General features: G+C 54.1%; 1 protein-coding gene across 1 annotated transcript in view; it reads left to right on the forward strand.

Annotated features, from left to right (window-relative positions):
* The first annotated feature begins 262 nt into the window (after positions 1-262).
* The window catches only part of Atoh8 (atonal bHLH transcription factor 8), a 28,954-nt gene continuing 11,674 nt past the window's right edge, over positions 263-17,542 (forward strand). The window contains exons 1-2 of the mRNA XM_005364743.2: positions 263-1,114; positions 10,159-10,350. Coding sequence (XP_005364800.1) covers positions 350-1,114; positions 10,159-10,350 — 957 coding nt within the window. The 5' untranslated portion in view covers positions 263-349. The remainder of the gene's footprint in view (positions 1,115-10,158; positions 10,351-17,542) is intronic.

The raw sequence follows: 17,542 nt of genomic DNA on the forward strand, positions 1-17,542 counted from the left end.
TCTTGCGAACTGGGCTTCTGTGTAAACTGAGGCTAAACAAACACAGATGGAGCGCAGCGGGCGTTCTGCTGAAATGCTGGCAGGGCGGCAGTGACTTCTGATGACACTCTGAGCTCTCGCAGAGGGAACGGGCAGCCTCCGAGGCTTCACCTAGCCTGAGGCGCAGCTGCCCCGGGAGTGGGGGAGCGAGGGAGGAACCCGGGGAGGGAGGGTAGGAGGAGAGAACTAGGCGACAAGGCGGCGCTGAGCACCGCGGCCACCGGGCGCAGCCAGGCGCTCAGCGAGCAGAGCGATCGCAGTGGGCGCGCGTCCCTGGAAGTCCCACGCCCCACCTGGCTCTGTCCGCACCATGAAGCACATCCCGGTCCTCGAGGACGGGCCGTGGAAGACTGTGTGCGTGAAAGAGCTGAACGGCCTCAAGAAACTCAAGCGGAAAGGCAAGGAGCCGGCGCGGCGCGCGAACGGCTATAAAACTTTCCGATTGGACTTGGAAGCACCCGAGCCCGGCGCCACGGCCAGCGCCACCGCTGCCACCAACGGGCTCCGGGACAGGACACAGCCGTTCCCAATCGCAACCCCAGTGCCAGCTTCAGTGGCGCCGGCGGTTCCTCCAGGTGGGGGCACGGACACAGCCAAGGAGCTCAGGGGCATCCGAGCGTCTGAAGTCTCAGACGCGCGCAAACGTGGTTTCGCCCTGGGCACAGTGGGACCGGGACTACCCACGCCGCCACCGGCGTCCCAGAGCTTGGCACCGGGGCGGCCCGAGGCGCAGCCCTACCGTGAGCCGTCTCTGCGTCCCCGCATCTTGCTGTGCGCCCCTCCCGCACGCCCCACGCCGTCTGCGCCTCCTGAACCCCCAGCGGCGCCACGAGAATCCCCCGTGCGCCCTGCGCCCCCCACGCGCCCGGGGGAAAGTTCCTACTCGTCAATTTCACACGTAATTTACAATAACCACCCGGATTCTTCTGCGTCGCCTAGGAAACGGCCAGGCGAAGCGACCGCCGCCTCCACGGAGATCAAAGCCCTGCAGCAGACCCGGAGGCTCCTGGCCAACGCCAGGGAGCGAACGCGGGTGCACACCATCAGCGCCGCCTTCGAGGCGCTCAGGAAGCAGGTATATCCTCTGCCGCGGGGCAACAGTGGTAGGAGTAGGTGGGTGAGTGGATTGGAGTCAGGATAAAGGGGATCCTGCAGCGCAGGCAGGTTGCGTTATCAAACTGAGATTTGGCCACAGACCTTAGTTTGCAAAGTGGACCAAAGCTAAGGATCTCTAGCCCAGATGCATCCCGGTGTTCGCGAGGGCTAACTTTGTCCGCGGGTCTGACTTGTATGGCAGCGAGTATCTATCTTCTGGAATCCCATGGGCTGGGTGGGGAATACAGAGGGGGATATGGAAATCTTCCCCTGCACCCCCCCCCCCCGCGCCCGGGAAAGGAGGAGAATAGGACCTTTCAGCCCTGCGCACTTGGCATGTTTGGGGTCTTGGTCCCTGTGGATGGCACCCAAGAACCTCAACATTAGAAAGGTTTGTTTCGGGGGTGTCCTGAAATATAAAGGGCGGTCAGGGGAGCTTGTCAGCCTCTCTTTGGTCCTGGCTTGCATGTTCATTCAGTTTGCTTGTGGGATCTCTGCACTTGCCTGGTCTCTGTAGTCCCTAAGGACCCGCTACAAGCTTGTGGTCCCTCCAAGGACAGCTTCAGGAACTGATCTGTGAGAACTTTCCCAGGAGACCCTGCCCGCCACTGCCCTTCTTCTTCTGATCACATCAGTCACCTCTGCCCAGGAGACTGCTGCTTGGGGCATTCCCTTTAGGGAGGTCTGGAGAAATCACGGGGTCCTCATGGGAGGGGGAGGCGGTGTTGAGGACTGCTGTCACCTGGCAGCTCCTGATGGGGAAGCAAAAGAAAACTTAACTTGAGAATTACCCATGGCGGAGGGGGGCAGTTGACAATTCCACTTCGGATAAGCTTGGTACTCCCCTGGAACTCTAGTTTCTCATTTTCTTATGGACGGGTGAATCTAAAAAGGGTGTGGCATGGGCCTTCCCATTCAAGTCATGTAAGGGGTCGGAGTGGGTGGTGGATGTAACTGCTTTAATGGATGAAGTTTTTGTTTATTCCGCCACTGATTGGCTGTCTGTCTCCTGGAAAGTTACTCAACCTCTCTGGGCTTTAGCCAGTCACAAACCATTTCAGAAAACATCCTCTTTTTGGCTCATACTCTCGTTTTCCTTCTGTGGGTATGGTCAGGCAATAGAGATCTAGTCCATCTATGACCTGGACATGGAACCCTTGGAAAGAAGTGGCCCCCATGGCTTTTCAGCCTGTCTCATCTGAGTTTGGGAGCAATGTTTGATCAATGAGGTGGGGTGGCGGTCACTGCCTGCAAATGCATCAGCTGTCATCCTGGGCTGTGGAGCCACCATTCTGCCCTAGCCAGCTGCTGTGTGCCTGCATGTCTGGGCAGTGACATCCTGTGGGATCTCTCAGGACAGGAGGATGGTGGAAGGGCGGGAATTGCCTGTGTGCCTGCTCCTTGTGCGGCTAGGTGAGTCTTTCCTGAGCTGGGGACTCACGTGCCCAGAGTCTCCGTTTATCTGCGTCCAGCCACCTTCCTCAGCCTTTCTCACAGAGAGCATTCATGCCTGTGTCTCTCGTGTCCTGTGGCTTTTGTGACTTTCAACAAGGAATCCTGTTCTACTTAGTCTTAATGTCCAAGTCAGGCAGGATCGGATAGACCCATTTTGTAGTAAGCAATGCTGAGGCCAGGAGAAGGTACAAGACTTAGCCATGATCATCTTGTAGTGAGGGGTTAGATGGCAGCAGTTTCTGAAGAACGTCTCTGACTAAAATCTTCTCTCTGGGTGGTACCATTCGCGACTCTCCGTGATGAGGGTGTTACTCCTGTCTCCTTTCGTTTCTGTTATCTGTGAGGCAGGTTCTGCACGAAAGAGTCAGTTCCATGTGTCTCATAATTTCTCAGAGAGAGGTGTGTGTGTGCACACATGAACTTCAGTGTATGTCTGTATGTTCAGTGCATGTACCCAAAGAATACACGAGCACACCCGTCCCCCCCCCCGTTGCCTTTTCCTAGCCCTAACCATCTGTCCTGTCCTAGAAGGCCTGCTGGGCTCTACTGGACACCTACCTGTTGTCTAAGGACAGAAACATAGCCGGGGACCGAGACTACACGCACCAGGTCCCCTGTCCTCTCTGGGCTTCAGCTGCTAAGGTTCACCATGAGGTTATCCACGACCTCACAGGCACAAAGGAATGAAGTAAAGCAGGGGCGGTGAGGAAGAGGAGCATTTCCCAACCATTGGCAGGGCTCCGGACTGAGCAGGGCTCTGTAAGACGAGACAGTATGGATTCCTTATTATTTTAACCGGCTCCCTGTTTTAGACAGGGTCTCTTTATGTAGCAGTGGTTAGCCTACATCTTTTATAGAGATCTGCCTGCCTCTGCCCCCTAAGTGCATAAAGGCATGATATCCAGCTCATTTGAAAATTTTAAGTTGTATTGTGTGTGTGTGTGTGTGTGTGTGAGTGTGTGTGTGTGTTGTGTGCGTGTGCGTGTGTGTGTGTGAGAGTGTGTGAGTGCGTGCATGCAGCTCAGAGGACAACTGAGAAGTTGGTTCTCTCCTTCCACCCCGTGGGCCTTGGGGATCCAGCTCGGGCTGTTGGTCATGACAGCATCTGAGCCATCTCTCAAGTCCTTTTATCATTCGACAGTAAACACAGAAAGTGCCAGGCTCTGTGCTTAGCATCTTCTGTGTTCTACCTGGTTTTGTGAAGCAGGTGCTGTCATCAGAAGGTGATCCCAGGGTCTCAGGAAGCTTGTGTGAACTGGCTGAGGTCCTGCAGTGTTGTTGGTGGCCTCACAGGCTTTGTGCGGCACCATCTCCACGTGCCACCCTTCGGTTCCCAGGTTGGCAGTGTACCCATGGCTTTGTGCAGGGGCAGAGCTGTGCGGCCACCACAGAGCCTGGAATGAATCAGGGTTGCTGAGTCTTTCCGGTGGCCAGTGCTTAACGGCTTTGCTTCTTGGCGTTCCGAGCACCAGGGAACCAGTCAGGCCTCAGCCTGTCACTGCGACCCTCCCAGCCAGGAAGAAACAGCAGAGGGGGCTGTGTGGCTGCTGGCCCAGCTACAGGTGGGACAGAGTCCCTCTGGTCTGAGGAGAGGGCTATGGGGCAGATGGTCAGGCTACCGCACTTGCCACCAGCCCAGCTGCACCCGAGCCCTCCTCGCTGCCTCATCTGAAGGCCATGTGTGTGCAGCTGGGCCTGGCCACGTGCAGGCTGCTCCCTGCCAGGTGGGAGGGGTCCACGGGAAAGGCCAGCTGTGCTGGGTAGAAGACCGAAGGGCCTGAGCTGTGGGACTCCACCAGCTGGGCTCACCTTGAGGATGTCTAGCCTGTGGGTGGCTTTGTTCTCTCCCTGGAAGCCCCTTAATGTCCCTGGAGAAGTGGCAGCAGTGGGCCATGTTGGGCCCTTAGAAGCTGCATCTCCCCACGAAGGAGGCATTGAGCAAGTGGAGCCCAGGCTACCTCCCCCAGTGTGTCTTGGGGGTCTCCAGGGGTCCCACCAGTTAATCCAAAGTGATCCCAGAAGGGTATGGGGAGGGTGGTCTCATCTTAGCCTCTCTTGGACTCCCAAATCCTCTGAGGTGATAGAGTCTCAGGGGACCCCCAGCGGGGTCTGTGCATTCCCCCAGATGCTGGTGAGTGGGGAGGGGGCAGCTGCTTACACTGGAAGCTCCACACAGTTGGAGAGGGTGACAGGACTCTTCCCCTGCCCCTAAGCTCACACTTGCGAGGGAGACTGATCATTGAGATTCCTCTGACGTGAATATATAGCTTCGGTCATAAGTTTGCAGGGCTACTTGTCATTACACTGATAAGGACACGTAGAGAAAGTGGTCAGGGTCTGTCCTCAGGTTTGTTAGACCGTCCGGCTTTACTTTGTAGAGACTGTGAATTTTAAAGGATATTTCAAGTAGACCTGGCAGGGATGTTGGACGGCGGTTTCATGAATCCTCTCCCGCAGACACAGGAGACTATCTTCACACAGAAGGAACCAGAATGTCACTGTATGCAGGGACATCGTGTGCTTGCAGTTCTGGAGAGGTCTCGGAGGACTGCCCCTGTGGGACCGACAGAGGGCAAAGGGTTTTGAAGGCTGTCCTGCGTGTTCTGGTAGATTCTTGATTTTGTTTTTGTTGTTTCTTTCTCCACTTAACCACTGTGACCCCATTTTGAGAAGCAGCTGTTGGAATGCCCACGTTTCTGGTGAAGAAACAGGTCCTGTTAGGCCACGGTCTTCCTTAAAGTCGGGAAGATTTCCAAGGGACAGCCAGGCCCTCAGGCTGCCCAGTCAGTATTTGCTGGAGCCAAGGGAGGGTCTAGCTGGGGCAGTGGAGGAGGAGTGGGGATGTTTCGGGGCCTAGGGGACCTTGTGAAAATGCCAAAAGCTGATCCTTTAAGAAGTTTAAAATCCAGGAGCAGGGGGGACAGCTCAGTCAGTAAGATGCTTGCTATACAAACGTGATTCCTGAGTTCATCCTCCCACCTACAGAGACAGGCACGCTGGCACGTATCTGTCATCTGGCACTGGGGAGGTAGAAACATGAGGCCTTCTGGGGCTTGCTAGCCAGTCCAGTTCTGCTGAACCAGTGAGCTCCAGGTTCGGGAGAGACCTTGTCTCAGAAATCAAGACGGAGAGTGATGGAGGACAGCTGACATTGGTTTCTGCCTCTGTGCATGCTCAAACACGTGCATGCTCACCTGCACAGATGTGTGCAGGTACAGCCAGTCTGTATGGAGAAACACGAGGGAGGCCGCTTTTCCATCCTAGAAGCTGGGAAGTCGAGATGAAGAGTGGGAGCCAAGTGGCCCTGCCTACGCCTTCAGCTCCAGGCTCCTGACCAGGTGGGGTCCTGGGGTGACTGGCTGAGGGTGCTCACAGACGTAATGTGCAAGGGCGGGGTCTTCTGGGGTTACCAGCCCAAAGCTCTCTATCCAAAGCTACCCCCACCCCCCACCGTAACTTCTGATCCTCCTGCTTCTACCTCTCACGTGCTGGGATTACAGGTGTGCACCCCTACTCCTGGCTCGTGCAGTGTGGGGGACTGAACCCAGGATATCAAGGTATGCTAGGCCAGCACTCTACTGACTGAGTTATCTCTCCAGTCCAGGATAGCCAGCCTTGCGGGAGGGGAGGAGAAGGGGCAAGTCACCTGACTGTTACTGTTGCCTCATGTGGCCACCTTGGTGGCAGAGGAGTGTCTGTTTGTATGTGATGAGCTGCTGGCTCCAGCCAGGTCTCGGCTGGCCGATCTGAGGCTCAGCATGTCACCTGTTTTCCTCATGCGTATGTGGGACATTCACCTTCACTTGGGGCAGATTTCAGATAGGATACTGCCGTGAAAGGCTGTGGCCATCAGATGGACGAGGGCTCAATCCATGGTTGGCTTTTAGTTTGACCAGGACGTTGACCCAAGCGATGGTACAAAGTGACAAGTCTAGGACAGACTGATCCAGAACCTGGCATGGTGTTCCTGGGTTGGCCTTGGCCTCACCTGTCATTTTGGATCCCAGCACAGAGACCTTTCTCCAAGTCTCGCTTCTTCCTACAAGCCTGGGTGTTTGGGGACCCAGGTGTAGAGCTGGCCGTGGAAGGGAGACTTCCAGAGTGTTCTGTAAGTGACAGTAGTCCCGGGTTCCCGGATTCCACCCTGCAGGCAGACATCACCTCCTGGGTCGAGGGGCAGGCAGAGGTGCTGGGCCTGCCCCCGAGACCCTCTTCTCTGGCCAGACTGCGTTTATTTGTTCAAATTGATAAAAGTGTTTTCTGGACTCAGAAAACAGGCAAATCACATTGTTCTGCCAGCTTTTCTTGGATGGGTTTGGTGATGTGGCCATGGGGAGGATGGGTGTGCTGGTGGGGGCTGGGAGTTCAGGAGAGTTAGCATGCTCTGTAGTCCTCCCTGCCCTTTTGCTCTGGTTTTCTAGTCTCTGGTTTCTGTAGGCTGAAGGGTGGTTAGCTACTGTGCCCAGGTTTCTCACCCTCTCTGGAGCCCTCCTTGGGACCTTCTGCAATACTGAATGTTGTCATTTTGTTGACCTCTGCTAGGCTTGCTGTGTACAGTGCCTATGTCACCCACTGAGTCCCTGTGACACGGTCAGTCTTCTTCCCAGTACACAAAGACACCAAGGTTCAGAGTGAATATAGCATTCACTCTGTCTTATGCTGGGCAGTCGGAGCCGGGTTTTGAATCCGTGTGCGTGCGTGTGTGCCTATGCGCGTGTGTGCGTGTGTGCGTGTGTGTGGGGGGCGCTCTGTGTGGAGGTCAGAGGACAGCTTCTGCTGGGCCTCTCTTTTAATGTTCTCTCCTCTTACTGGTCTGACTGTAGGCTAGGCAGGCTGGCCAATGAGCTCCACGATGCTTCTGATTCTGCCTTCCCAGTGCTGAGATCGCAAGCACATGCTGCCGTGCTGGATGTTTTTAATATGTGTTCCAGGACATCATTTTTGCAAGGCATACTGATGAAACTATCTCCCAGCCCAGATAAAGTTCTTTTTAGTTTTATCTTTTTAGAAAAGACTTGTTTGTTTTATGGATGTGAGCATTTTGCTTGTATATGTGCCTGCACACTCTGTGAGTGCCTGGTACTGAAGAGGCTGAAAGGTTACTGGATCCCCTAGAACTGGAGTCACATGTGACTGTGAGCTGCCGTGTGGGGGCTCGGAATCAGACCCAGGTCCTCTGGAAGAACACTGTTCTGGAAGAGCTGTCTCTCCAACCCCTTATCACTTCATTTTATTTTTAATTATGTGTCTGTGTGTTTGAGTGTGGGTTTGTACAATAGTGCAGTATCTGAGGAGAACAGAGGGGGCCTTGGCTCCCATGTCCCAGGAGTTATAGGCAGTTGTGAACTGCCCTGTTTGGCTGCTGGGAACCAAATTCTGGTTTTTTGGGAGATCAGCATACTGTTTTAACTGCAAGCCATCTCTGCAGCCTCCAAATAGTGTTTTTGAATTAGATTCAAGATATTCTGGAGCTAATTCACTCATTGCCTTATTTAGTCAGCCCCTTGGAAGTCTGCTTCAGGCAGAATTTGGAGAATACTCCTCAGCTGGGAGCCTTCCCCCAGCATATGGGGACACTGGTCACGAAGGATGGGGGCCAACTGAGAACTTAAAGACAGAAAGGTGCCATTGCAGCAGCACTAAGCAAGGCTGCACTCTTAGGATAGGGTGGGCATGAGAAATCAGAGACGGTTCTAGATGAAGTGAGTGCTGTATTTAGGGGACGGTCAGAGGTCTTGTTCATACTTAATTCTGGGGCATCCAGTGGGGATTTTCATGTTTGGCATTGCTGAGCTTTGGCCGAGGAGTTCTTTCTTGTGGAAGGCACTGAGGATCCTGCACATGGTGTGATGTTCTGCAGCACAAACCCTCCAAACTGCTGCTCCTCTGTTGTGACAACTAGGAATGTCCCCAGGCCTTGCCATCTGTCTCTTGAGGGATAAAATCATTCCTGGTTCAAAACCATTGACTTCAAAGAGCTGCTGCTCCCTAAATACTAAAGCAACAGTTCTGTGTGGGCCCCATGCTCGGCGGAGTAATGCGGATACAGATGCTGTGTTTAGATGCCAAAGAGTTATGGTAGGACCAGAGCCTTGGCTGCTGGTGGGACATTTCAACCATTTGTGTGACGAACTGTGGAGAGAAGGAACAGGTCCAGGTTAGTAGCTGTCGGGTAGATTCTGAGGAGTTACATCCATGTTACAATGCCGTGTTCAGTTCCACGTCCGGTGGTCTGAGCTCTATGACAGCTCACATAGTACATGTAGAGGGTGGAAGAAGTCCGAGGCTCCGCCCCCTCTCAGCACACGCCCCTTTATAATTAGTGGGTGATTAGCTGCTGCTGAATCCCAGACTAATGAGTCAAGTCTGGTTGGGGCTGTTGGCATTTATTACGCACCTGTTGTGTGCTGTGCTTGGCAGTAACCCAGGTCCAGAGGGCATGGGAAAAGGGAAGAAAGACGAAAACACACCACAGTTTTGTGTCTGTGTATCTGCACTGTCCCCCTGAACATCTCCGGGGTCCCAGGAGAATGTATGATGTGTTTAAAATGTTATTTATTACTAAGTGTGTGCGTGAGTGGTGTGTGCATGTGGGCACATGAGGGGCAGAGGACAGACAGCCTGGGTACACGGGGCCCCAGGATTGGCCTCTGGTCGCGAGGTTTGCACGCCTACAGCTTTCAGCTGTCTTCTTGGGTCTCAATTCTCTGAAGGCAGGAGTTGAGGTTTGTCTATTTGCTTGCTTGTTTCCAGGCAGGATCTTGCTCTGTAGCCCTGGCTAGTCTGGTACTCACTGTGTAGCTCAGGACAGCTTCCAGCTCACAGTAGTCCTCCTGCCACAGCTCCGCAAATGCTGTGCACCTCCACACTTGGCTGAGAGTTATGTGTTTATTTTAAATTTATTTAAGTTGTTTTGAGACCTGTGACTTTCTGTGAACTTATGGAGCAGGCTGATTTTGAATTCTTGATCCTCCTGCCTCTACCTCCCTAGTGCTGGGATCGTAGGCATACACTACCAGACCCACGGGAGTCGAGTTTTTGCAGAGCATGGTGGCACACACCTTTAATGCCAGCACTCAGGAGGCAGAGACAGACAGATCTCTGTGAGGTGGAGGCCAGCCTGGTCTACCTCACAGGTCCGGCACACCCAGGACTGCATAGTGAGACTTTATCTTGAATTTTTTTTTTTTTTTTTTTAGTTCTTGAAGCGTCAACTGTCCAACAATGTGAGTGTCAGTGGATGAGTGAGCATGTGAGAAAAAGCATCAGAAGTGGAAAGAATATCTGCCCCCTCAGAGGGAGGGGGGATGGGGCTCTGTCAGGGCAGAAATCTGTGGTACTTCATCTGCGTTGGGCCTCAGCATCTTCCCTTGTCAAATGGGAATTCGGGCACACCCCGGAGTGTGGGAGTGGATGAGTTGGGATGTGGGAGTGTAAACTTCAGACGCTTAGCACAGGTCATAAATTCATGTGTCAGACCCAGACACGCAGTAGACAGGCTGCCTCTACCCCCCTGCCAACCTAGGGGCCTTTGCAGCTGCTCCTAATGCCTCCCCCTGTCGTCCTCAGGTGCCATGCTACTCCTATGGGCAGAAGCTGTCCAAACTGGCCATCCTGAGGATCGCCTGTAACTACATCCTGTCCCTGGCGCGGCTGGCTGACCTGGACTACAGCGCCGACCACAGCAACCTCAGCTTCTCCGAGTGTGTGCAGCGCTGCACCCGCACCCTGCAGGCAGAAGGACGTGCCAAGAAGCGCAAGGTATGCACTGCACTCAGACAGCAGCTTTGGGGGGCGGGGACCGTGAGGTGGTGATACCCTGTGTGCCCAGGATTCCCAAGCAGCTGGAGAGCTCAACCTCTTGGAACATCCTGGTGGACACCTCGGACTCAGGATCAGGGATGGGATCGTGGGCTTCAAGCTGCTGGGTGACGTTGGATAGCCTGGAGTCCCTAGGTTTGGGTTTGCTTGTTGCTTAAGTAAAGACAGTGGTCTACCTTTGAAGCCCTTCCTGCCCTTGTGTGATCTGAGGCCGAATTATTCATGTGGCCCTGACAGAGGTTGCATCAGGATGAGATTGTCCTGAATGGGCGGCAGCCCAGGAGATGCCTTCTGCAGGTTTGGGGAAGGTGGTTTCATCCAGATAGTGGGGATGAAACCGCGTGGGGGTTGATGATAATCTGTTCATTCATTGATTTCATGTATTCATCCTGGAGCGATTCACTGGGCAGCTTGGATAGGGCTATGAACTCCCTATGCATTTATGGGGTGGTCAGAGAAATGTCCCCTGGTGGAGAACAGACAGCGTGGCCCATGCTGGGGCAGGGGTAGGCCAGATGGAAGAGTTACTCTCCTGTCCAAAAGAGCTGGGCAGACATCTTACTGGAAATGACATTTGAGCTGGGAACAGCAAAGAGGCCACCAGGCAGATGACACAGTGGACAGCTCTGGAGGCAGAGTGGACAGACTATGCTAGACCTGATGTATTTAAGGAAATCTGTGGAGGAGGAAAAGGATTGGGCACAACCATAGCTTCCTACATGTGTGATGCTTCAGGACATCCAGTCGGGGGCTAGGATTTAGCAGAGTTATTATAGCTGCCTGGGTCTCTGGCCCCTTGTTGTGCATGGAGAAAGACAGAGAGCGGGAGCCAGTCTGTCTGTGAGCCGCCTGGAGGTCCTGGGAACAGGAGCTGGGGACTCTGGTATCCTCATCCAATCCCCTGCTTCCATCCTCTTGGCTTGCCCCTCTCCCAGGCTCTTTTTAGGTAGGGAACCTATGGCTTACCCTGATTTCCCAAAGGCTGCAGAGGCCCCAGCCAGGGAGGCCCTCCTCAGGGGGTGCTACCAGCCCTAATTGTACATTGCATTCCTGGGAGTGATTTAGCAGGGCCAATTAGGAGAGGCCCTCATCAAGTGGGTGAGAGAGGAAGCCCCACTGGCCACTCTGGGGCCAGCTTTCCTGCCTTCCTCGGGAGAGTGACATGGGTAAATGAAGGCGTGATTGATGGCCCCATGCTGTGTGCTCGGTGACAAAGGAAGTTGGTAAACTCTTGGTGAACTCCAGTGGCATTCAGCTGTTGGTGTGTGTCCCTTGGTGGTGCAGATAGGCGGCCTAGGCAGGCTTCCTACTTTCCCTCTCTTCTCTGACTCCTCCCCACCTCTTTATACCCCCCACTCCAAGCAGCGCCAGCCACCCCCCTCTGCTAGTCTTTTGATTGGAGTAGACAGTGCACTGCACTGCAGCCCCAGCAAGGGGAAAAGGCCGGCAGAGTGAGGATGCCCCTCCAAGCCATGCTTTGGGAGTCCTGTGACATCACAGAGCCCTTCCTGCAGCGCGGATGAGGCAATGAAGTGGTAGGTTGTGGATGAGTTACATGGCAGCGCTGGCTGAGAGCTCTTTCCTAACCCCTCGAGTTTCCTTGATATTTGGAACTAGTCACTCACTCAAAGATAAAATGTGTTCATGGATCTCGAAAGAGAACGAGGAGACAGTCCTGCCTGTTTGGTGATTGGTTCGAGGATGCCTTCCCTATGTTCTGGAGTGGGGGATTCATGTAGGAAGCACATACATATTTAGATATGTCCAATCCACTCAAAGTAGAGCCTGGACCTCACTGTTCCCCTTGGCTCTTGTGGCTCCCAGGCCCTGCTTCTGCTTGGGTTCTCCTTCTTATGTAGAGAACTAACCCCTTTGAGAAGTCTCATGAGGCAAGAGGGGATGGAGGGTGTACTCTAGCTCCAGGGCTCAGCACTGCCATGGCACAGGCAGGTGTCTGCCCCTTATAGGGTATGTGACCACTGCAGGAGCCCTTAAGCAGGTGATAGAGGGGGTATTGAAGGCCTCTGTGTACAACTACTCCGTCATGGGGTGTAGATAAGAAATAGTTTGCCACATTGTCCCTGCCACCTAGTGGCAACAGGACATTGTGGTTGGAGGATTTGGAAGCCAGGCTTGATCAGAGTGGAAGAGACAAAATCTCATGGAGAATCCTTGTTCTCCACATGGGTCTCCAGCAACCAGGAAGCCAAGGATAGAGTCTGCTCTGCCATTGGGAGATTTGCCCAGAGTCCTGTTGGGCTCTAGAGAGTATAAAAAATTAAGAGCTAGAACCTTCCGTGCAGGTGTCTGCTTTGCCCTTTCTGAGTCTAGAGTAGCATGTGGATCCATGCCCTAGGCTTGTCGTTAACATCACCCTCGAGGAGGCTCTGGAATAGGGCACATGGGTCTTAGCGAGCTCTGAATGACATTGTGAGTATGTGCCCTCCACTTGGCTTCTGGGCAACTCAGGAGCACTAGGGACCCTTGCTGTTTTTCCATGAAAAATGGGATGACCGTCCCAGGCTCCACCTACCAAGGCTGAGTCGTGGTTGGTTGCTGGCCCCTTCACGTGTCTGTAGGGAATAACTTCCTGGTTCCCCTCTGCCTTTGTTCCCTTTCTGTCACTGTAACAGAATACCACAGCCTGGGTAGTTTGTGAAGAAGAGAGGTTTATTAACTCTTGGATCTGGGCTTGGCAGTAGTCCAGTGTGGGATCCTGATAAGGGCTTTCTTTGCTTTATCTAACCTGGCCAAGGGCATCACACAGTCAGACAGCAAGTGTGCTAGCTCAGGTTTCTCTCTCACTGACAAAGCTAGGACTGTCGCACAGGGCCCCACCTTGGTGACCTCATCTCATGTAATCAACTCCTAGAAGCCCCTGCCCCCATGTCATTGACATCCTGAGTTCTGGAGTTGAGTTTCCAATACATGTAATTAGGGCACATGTGTTGTGAAATTGAAACCCCATTACAACTCATTTATATTAAAATTTTAATTCCTGGAGGCAGGGACAGATGTGTGCCGTGCTTGTGGAGGTCGTCAGAGGAAAACTTGTTGGTTTTCTCTTTTCTACCATGTAGGATCCAGGGATAAACGCAGTTCGTCGGGCTGGGTGGATGGCGTGTTCACACTCTGAGCCCTCTCACGCCGCCTGACTCTGCTCGTTTTAACTGAAGTTTAAAAACTTAAGCGGTGCCTAGCAAAATAGTTCATACCTGTAATTTCAGCATTCTGGGAGCTGAGGCAGGAGGATTGCCAAAATTCCAGGCCAGCTCCGGCTACAGAGCGAGCCCCCCTGAACAGCCCTAAGTGGAAAGAGTAGATCTAACTAGAGACCACCAGGAAGGGCAGCAAGAGGCTGGGGGCAAAGACTGCTGTCTGTGAACAGATGTCTGCTCTGCCTCTGTGATGCTGGTGGTCTTGGCCACTGTGACTGATGACAGTTTGAGCTGGTGGATTGCGCCTTGAGCGACCATGTCCCGGAGAAGCTGGATAACCCTCTTTCAGGATATCTGTTTGAGAGCCTGGGTCCAGTGGCTCCTGACCCCCGACCCCGTGAGCCACCCTGCCCTTCAGGTCTGCAGTAGAGAGGGTCAGCACTGCGTTGGTCCACCCCCCAGCCTCAGGTGCGCCACTCTGTCCATTGCAGCCCTTCATCAGCCACTCTCCTTTACTAGTTGTGAGTTTTCCCCACCCATACGCCCTAGCAATGCAGAGAGCCCCGTGAGAGGCCACTCAGTAGCTGCAGGACGGGAGGAGGGAAGGCCCCAGGGAGGGCTGGCCCCCCTCTGTGCTGTGCAGGAGCTAAGCACCTGGTCCTGCACCTTGCTCCTGCAGCTTCAGCTGCTATAGTGGCGGCTTCTGGGAGCCTCTCAGGAGGAGGAGGAAGACAGAGAACCAGAAGGAGGACCGACCTGTTGCTTCATATCTGGGCTCTGTGCCACTTGCCCAGCCTATGGAATAGGAGAGCTAGTACCCCCAGTGTAGGCACCCCCTTGCAGGGATTTCAGGTAGCTCAGTTACTTCAGCTGACATCAAGTGGAGTTCTTTGAGTCTTGGGAATGAGTGGTCATTAAGCCCCTGCCGTAGCTGCTCCCAAACAGTGGGGTGGGGTGGGGGGGACAGGATGAGCAGCAATCCATTGAGGAAGCCAGGTTACCAGCCTGCCTGTGTGGCCTGCAGGGCTAGGAAGTGAAGAAGCAGCCCCCCTTGGTGTGGGTGCCTGGGAGTCTGAGAGCTCTCAGGCAGGTAAAGCTTTTCAGACAGCCCTCTCTGTCTGCTGCCACCTGGGGGAGTTTTTTAAGGTGATGGCAGGTGGGGTAACAGACCGTCAGTTCTGGCGATGGACCAAGGGCAGACTGGTTTTGAGTGGTCGTCAGTGCTGGAGAGGGGAGAGTCAGTATGAGTTTTGGGTGTTCCAGGATGCTTCCTATCCAGGTGGCTGAGCCCTGGACAGTCCTTTTGTGGGCTGCTCACAGAGCCTGGGTACATGTGGCATAGTCTCAAGAGACCATCCCTGGCAGGGTTCAGCCCCCCCAACTCTGTGTGGGTCTGAGCTCTCACGAGGGCTCTGTCCTAGCCTTGTCCCCAACCTGCCTCAGAAGTGATCATTCCCACAGTGCCTGGCCCTCCCCTTCTGTGAGGCCTGCCTCCGGGCACTGACTGCTTCCCACGTGAAACTCAGAGGCAGGCCAGAGTGGTTCTCAAATCCAAATCCTCTAGGATTTGAGTTAAATGCCATTTGCTCTCAAAGCCTGTGGAGCCCCTCTACGCTGGGAAAAAGGAGAGGTGTGTGGGAAAGCCCCATCCAGTTCCCCTCCAGTCATAAAAATGGATGCAATTTATTTTTTCTGGCATTCCAATTACATAGATGTTTGTCGCCAGCTGTTCCAACATGGAGGGTTCTTTCAGCTGCCATTTCTTCTCTCACATTTGACACTGTCAGGCCACATGTCTGGCAGGGCCCGGGTTGGAGGGATCGTTAGCTGGGGGGCCTCCCAGGTGAGCGGGGCTGGCTTTCCTTGACATGGTCTGTGATGTTCCCTGGGTGGTCTTAGTGAGGCAGAGACTGGGGTGCTGCTGTCCCAGCCCCATGGATCAGAGCTCCGCCTTTCAGCCCACAGTGTTGGATATGAGTGAAGACTCGGGAGCCTTGGTGTAGCGAGAAGGCAGCAACTATCCCGCATGCGCAGACATGAAAGCGGTCTCCGCTGTACGAACTCGCCATGCTTCGGACATGGATACAGAAAGATGTCTGTAGGACGGGGATGAGCCCCTGGAGTCCTACGCCTCTCAGGAGTGCTGCCGTCCCTGACATGTTTGTGTTTAACTGTGAAGTCAGCAAAACGTAGGACCTGGGGGGCTAGACCAGGTTTTAAACCCTGGCAGTGGCACTTCTTTCTTGGTGCCCCTGGAATTGTTATTTAACCTTTCTGATCCTGAGGTCTCTTCACCACGAAGCAAGAACAGCGTATCTTTCCTATTTATATGGGAATAAACAAAGCTGTGTATCAGAAAGGGGCTGTCCTTGTCTCTAAAGGGGAATCTCTGAATTTACAGCTGCAGGGTGACAAGATCGAATCCAGCCCCAGGAAGGAGCGTCTCTGGAAAGGGCAGGACCCAGGGCCGGCAGATGAGGACTTGTCCTTTCGAGTTAAAGATTCTCCCTTCTCTAGCACTTGACAGAAACATTGGTTCTGTCCTTTAAAGTAAGGCCAGCAAGCAGTCAGTCCATAAATCCTAGATTTCAAAGGGCGCGGATCTATACCAAGAAACCTAGGCAACATTTGGTGCTGAAGAACTCCAATAAACAGACACCAGCCATATGGTGAGGACCACTGTGCACCAGGCACTGCACCTATCATTTCTACCCCTGTTAAAAATACTCGTAAGTCAGGGGCGGCACTGCCCATATTGCACAGAGTGGAAACTGAGGCCAAGAGAAGGCCTGGGCCATCTAAGAAGTAGGCTTTCTTTCTTTGGTTGAAAACTACAAGCTCTTTCACCCCTGAAGTTTGCCCAGGACCCCCCCCCCCCATGTCCTGTGCCCTACCCACTTGGAGCCCTTGTGGAAATAGGCATCTGTAGCACGTGGAGGTTCCATTTAGCTACAGGGAGCCAATAGCCTGCTGGTGGTGGCAAGGAGAGGGGTGGGACGGGATTCGGGGGCGGGGGGGTGGTGGTGGTGTCATCAGCTCCAAGCACCCCCAGGGCTGCGCCGCCAGTGAGGCCTGACACCGGGTTAAGTCGCCTGGCGGCCTTCGGCTGCAGCTGGGAGCGCCGCCTGGTTCCCATTCGGTGCTGTGGTTTTGATTAGCTGCTGGGAGAGGCGGGCCTGGCTGTAAGTCTATGGGAGCTCCGCAGGAACAGCGGGTCCCCCCCCTAGGCCGCCCGCCCCCCCTCCTGGCAACCCCAGACTCCAGATGTTCCGAGCGCTCGCTGGGAAGGCCTGCTGGCGCCACGGAGGGCAGAGGGCAGGGAAAGCACGCGAGCTGGAAGCCCAAGAACTCAGTCACCGCAGGCCTTGGCAGCCCGCCCGGCCCTCCGCTGGCACATTCCCCAGCTCTCCCCTGGCCATCTGTTCCCAAAAAGCCCTTTCAGAACCTCATCATCACTCAGGATACAACAGCGCGAGCAGCTGGTTTGGAGGCAGCAGCGAAAACCGTGCAAAAGGTTCTTTGTGAGAGAGGAAACTCGCTTATGAATAACAGGGCTGGATGCCGTAAAAGTTGGCGGCTGCAGTCCGTGTTTCTCAGGCGCCGCTGTTTGCTCTTGACTTTTTATCTCTGGTTTTTATTCCTCCCCACCCCCATGTCCTTGTTTGCTTTCAGAGTTTTTCTTCCTTTTCTGGCACCAGGTGTCAGTTCTTCCTCCTTGGGAGTACCTGATGGCCACCTAATAAGTTCTTAGGATTCTGTCAACTGTTTTTGGTCTCAAAGCTGTTAACCCCAAGGCTAGTGGGAAGTGACTGCTTTCCCCTGGCCAGGAAGAGACTGGCAAGCAAGAAGGTCAGGGTGTCTAATGGGAGGGTAGCAGCTGGGGAGACAGCTCAGCGGTCCAGAGTTCCCACCGCAGCACAGTCATTAAGAGCCAAGTGCGACCACCATGCAGTGGTAAGGCTCAGGGAGAGACC

This window comes from Microtus ochrogaster (assembly GCF_000317375.1).
Source record: "Microtus ochrogaster isolate Prairie Vole_2 chromosome 14 unlocalized genomic scaffold, MicOch1.0 chr14_random_3, whole genome shotgun sequence".
NCBI classification, from domain to species: Eukaryota; Metazoa; Chordata; class Mammalia; order Rodentia; family Cricetidae; genus Microtus; species Microtus ochrogaster.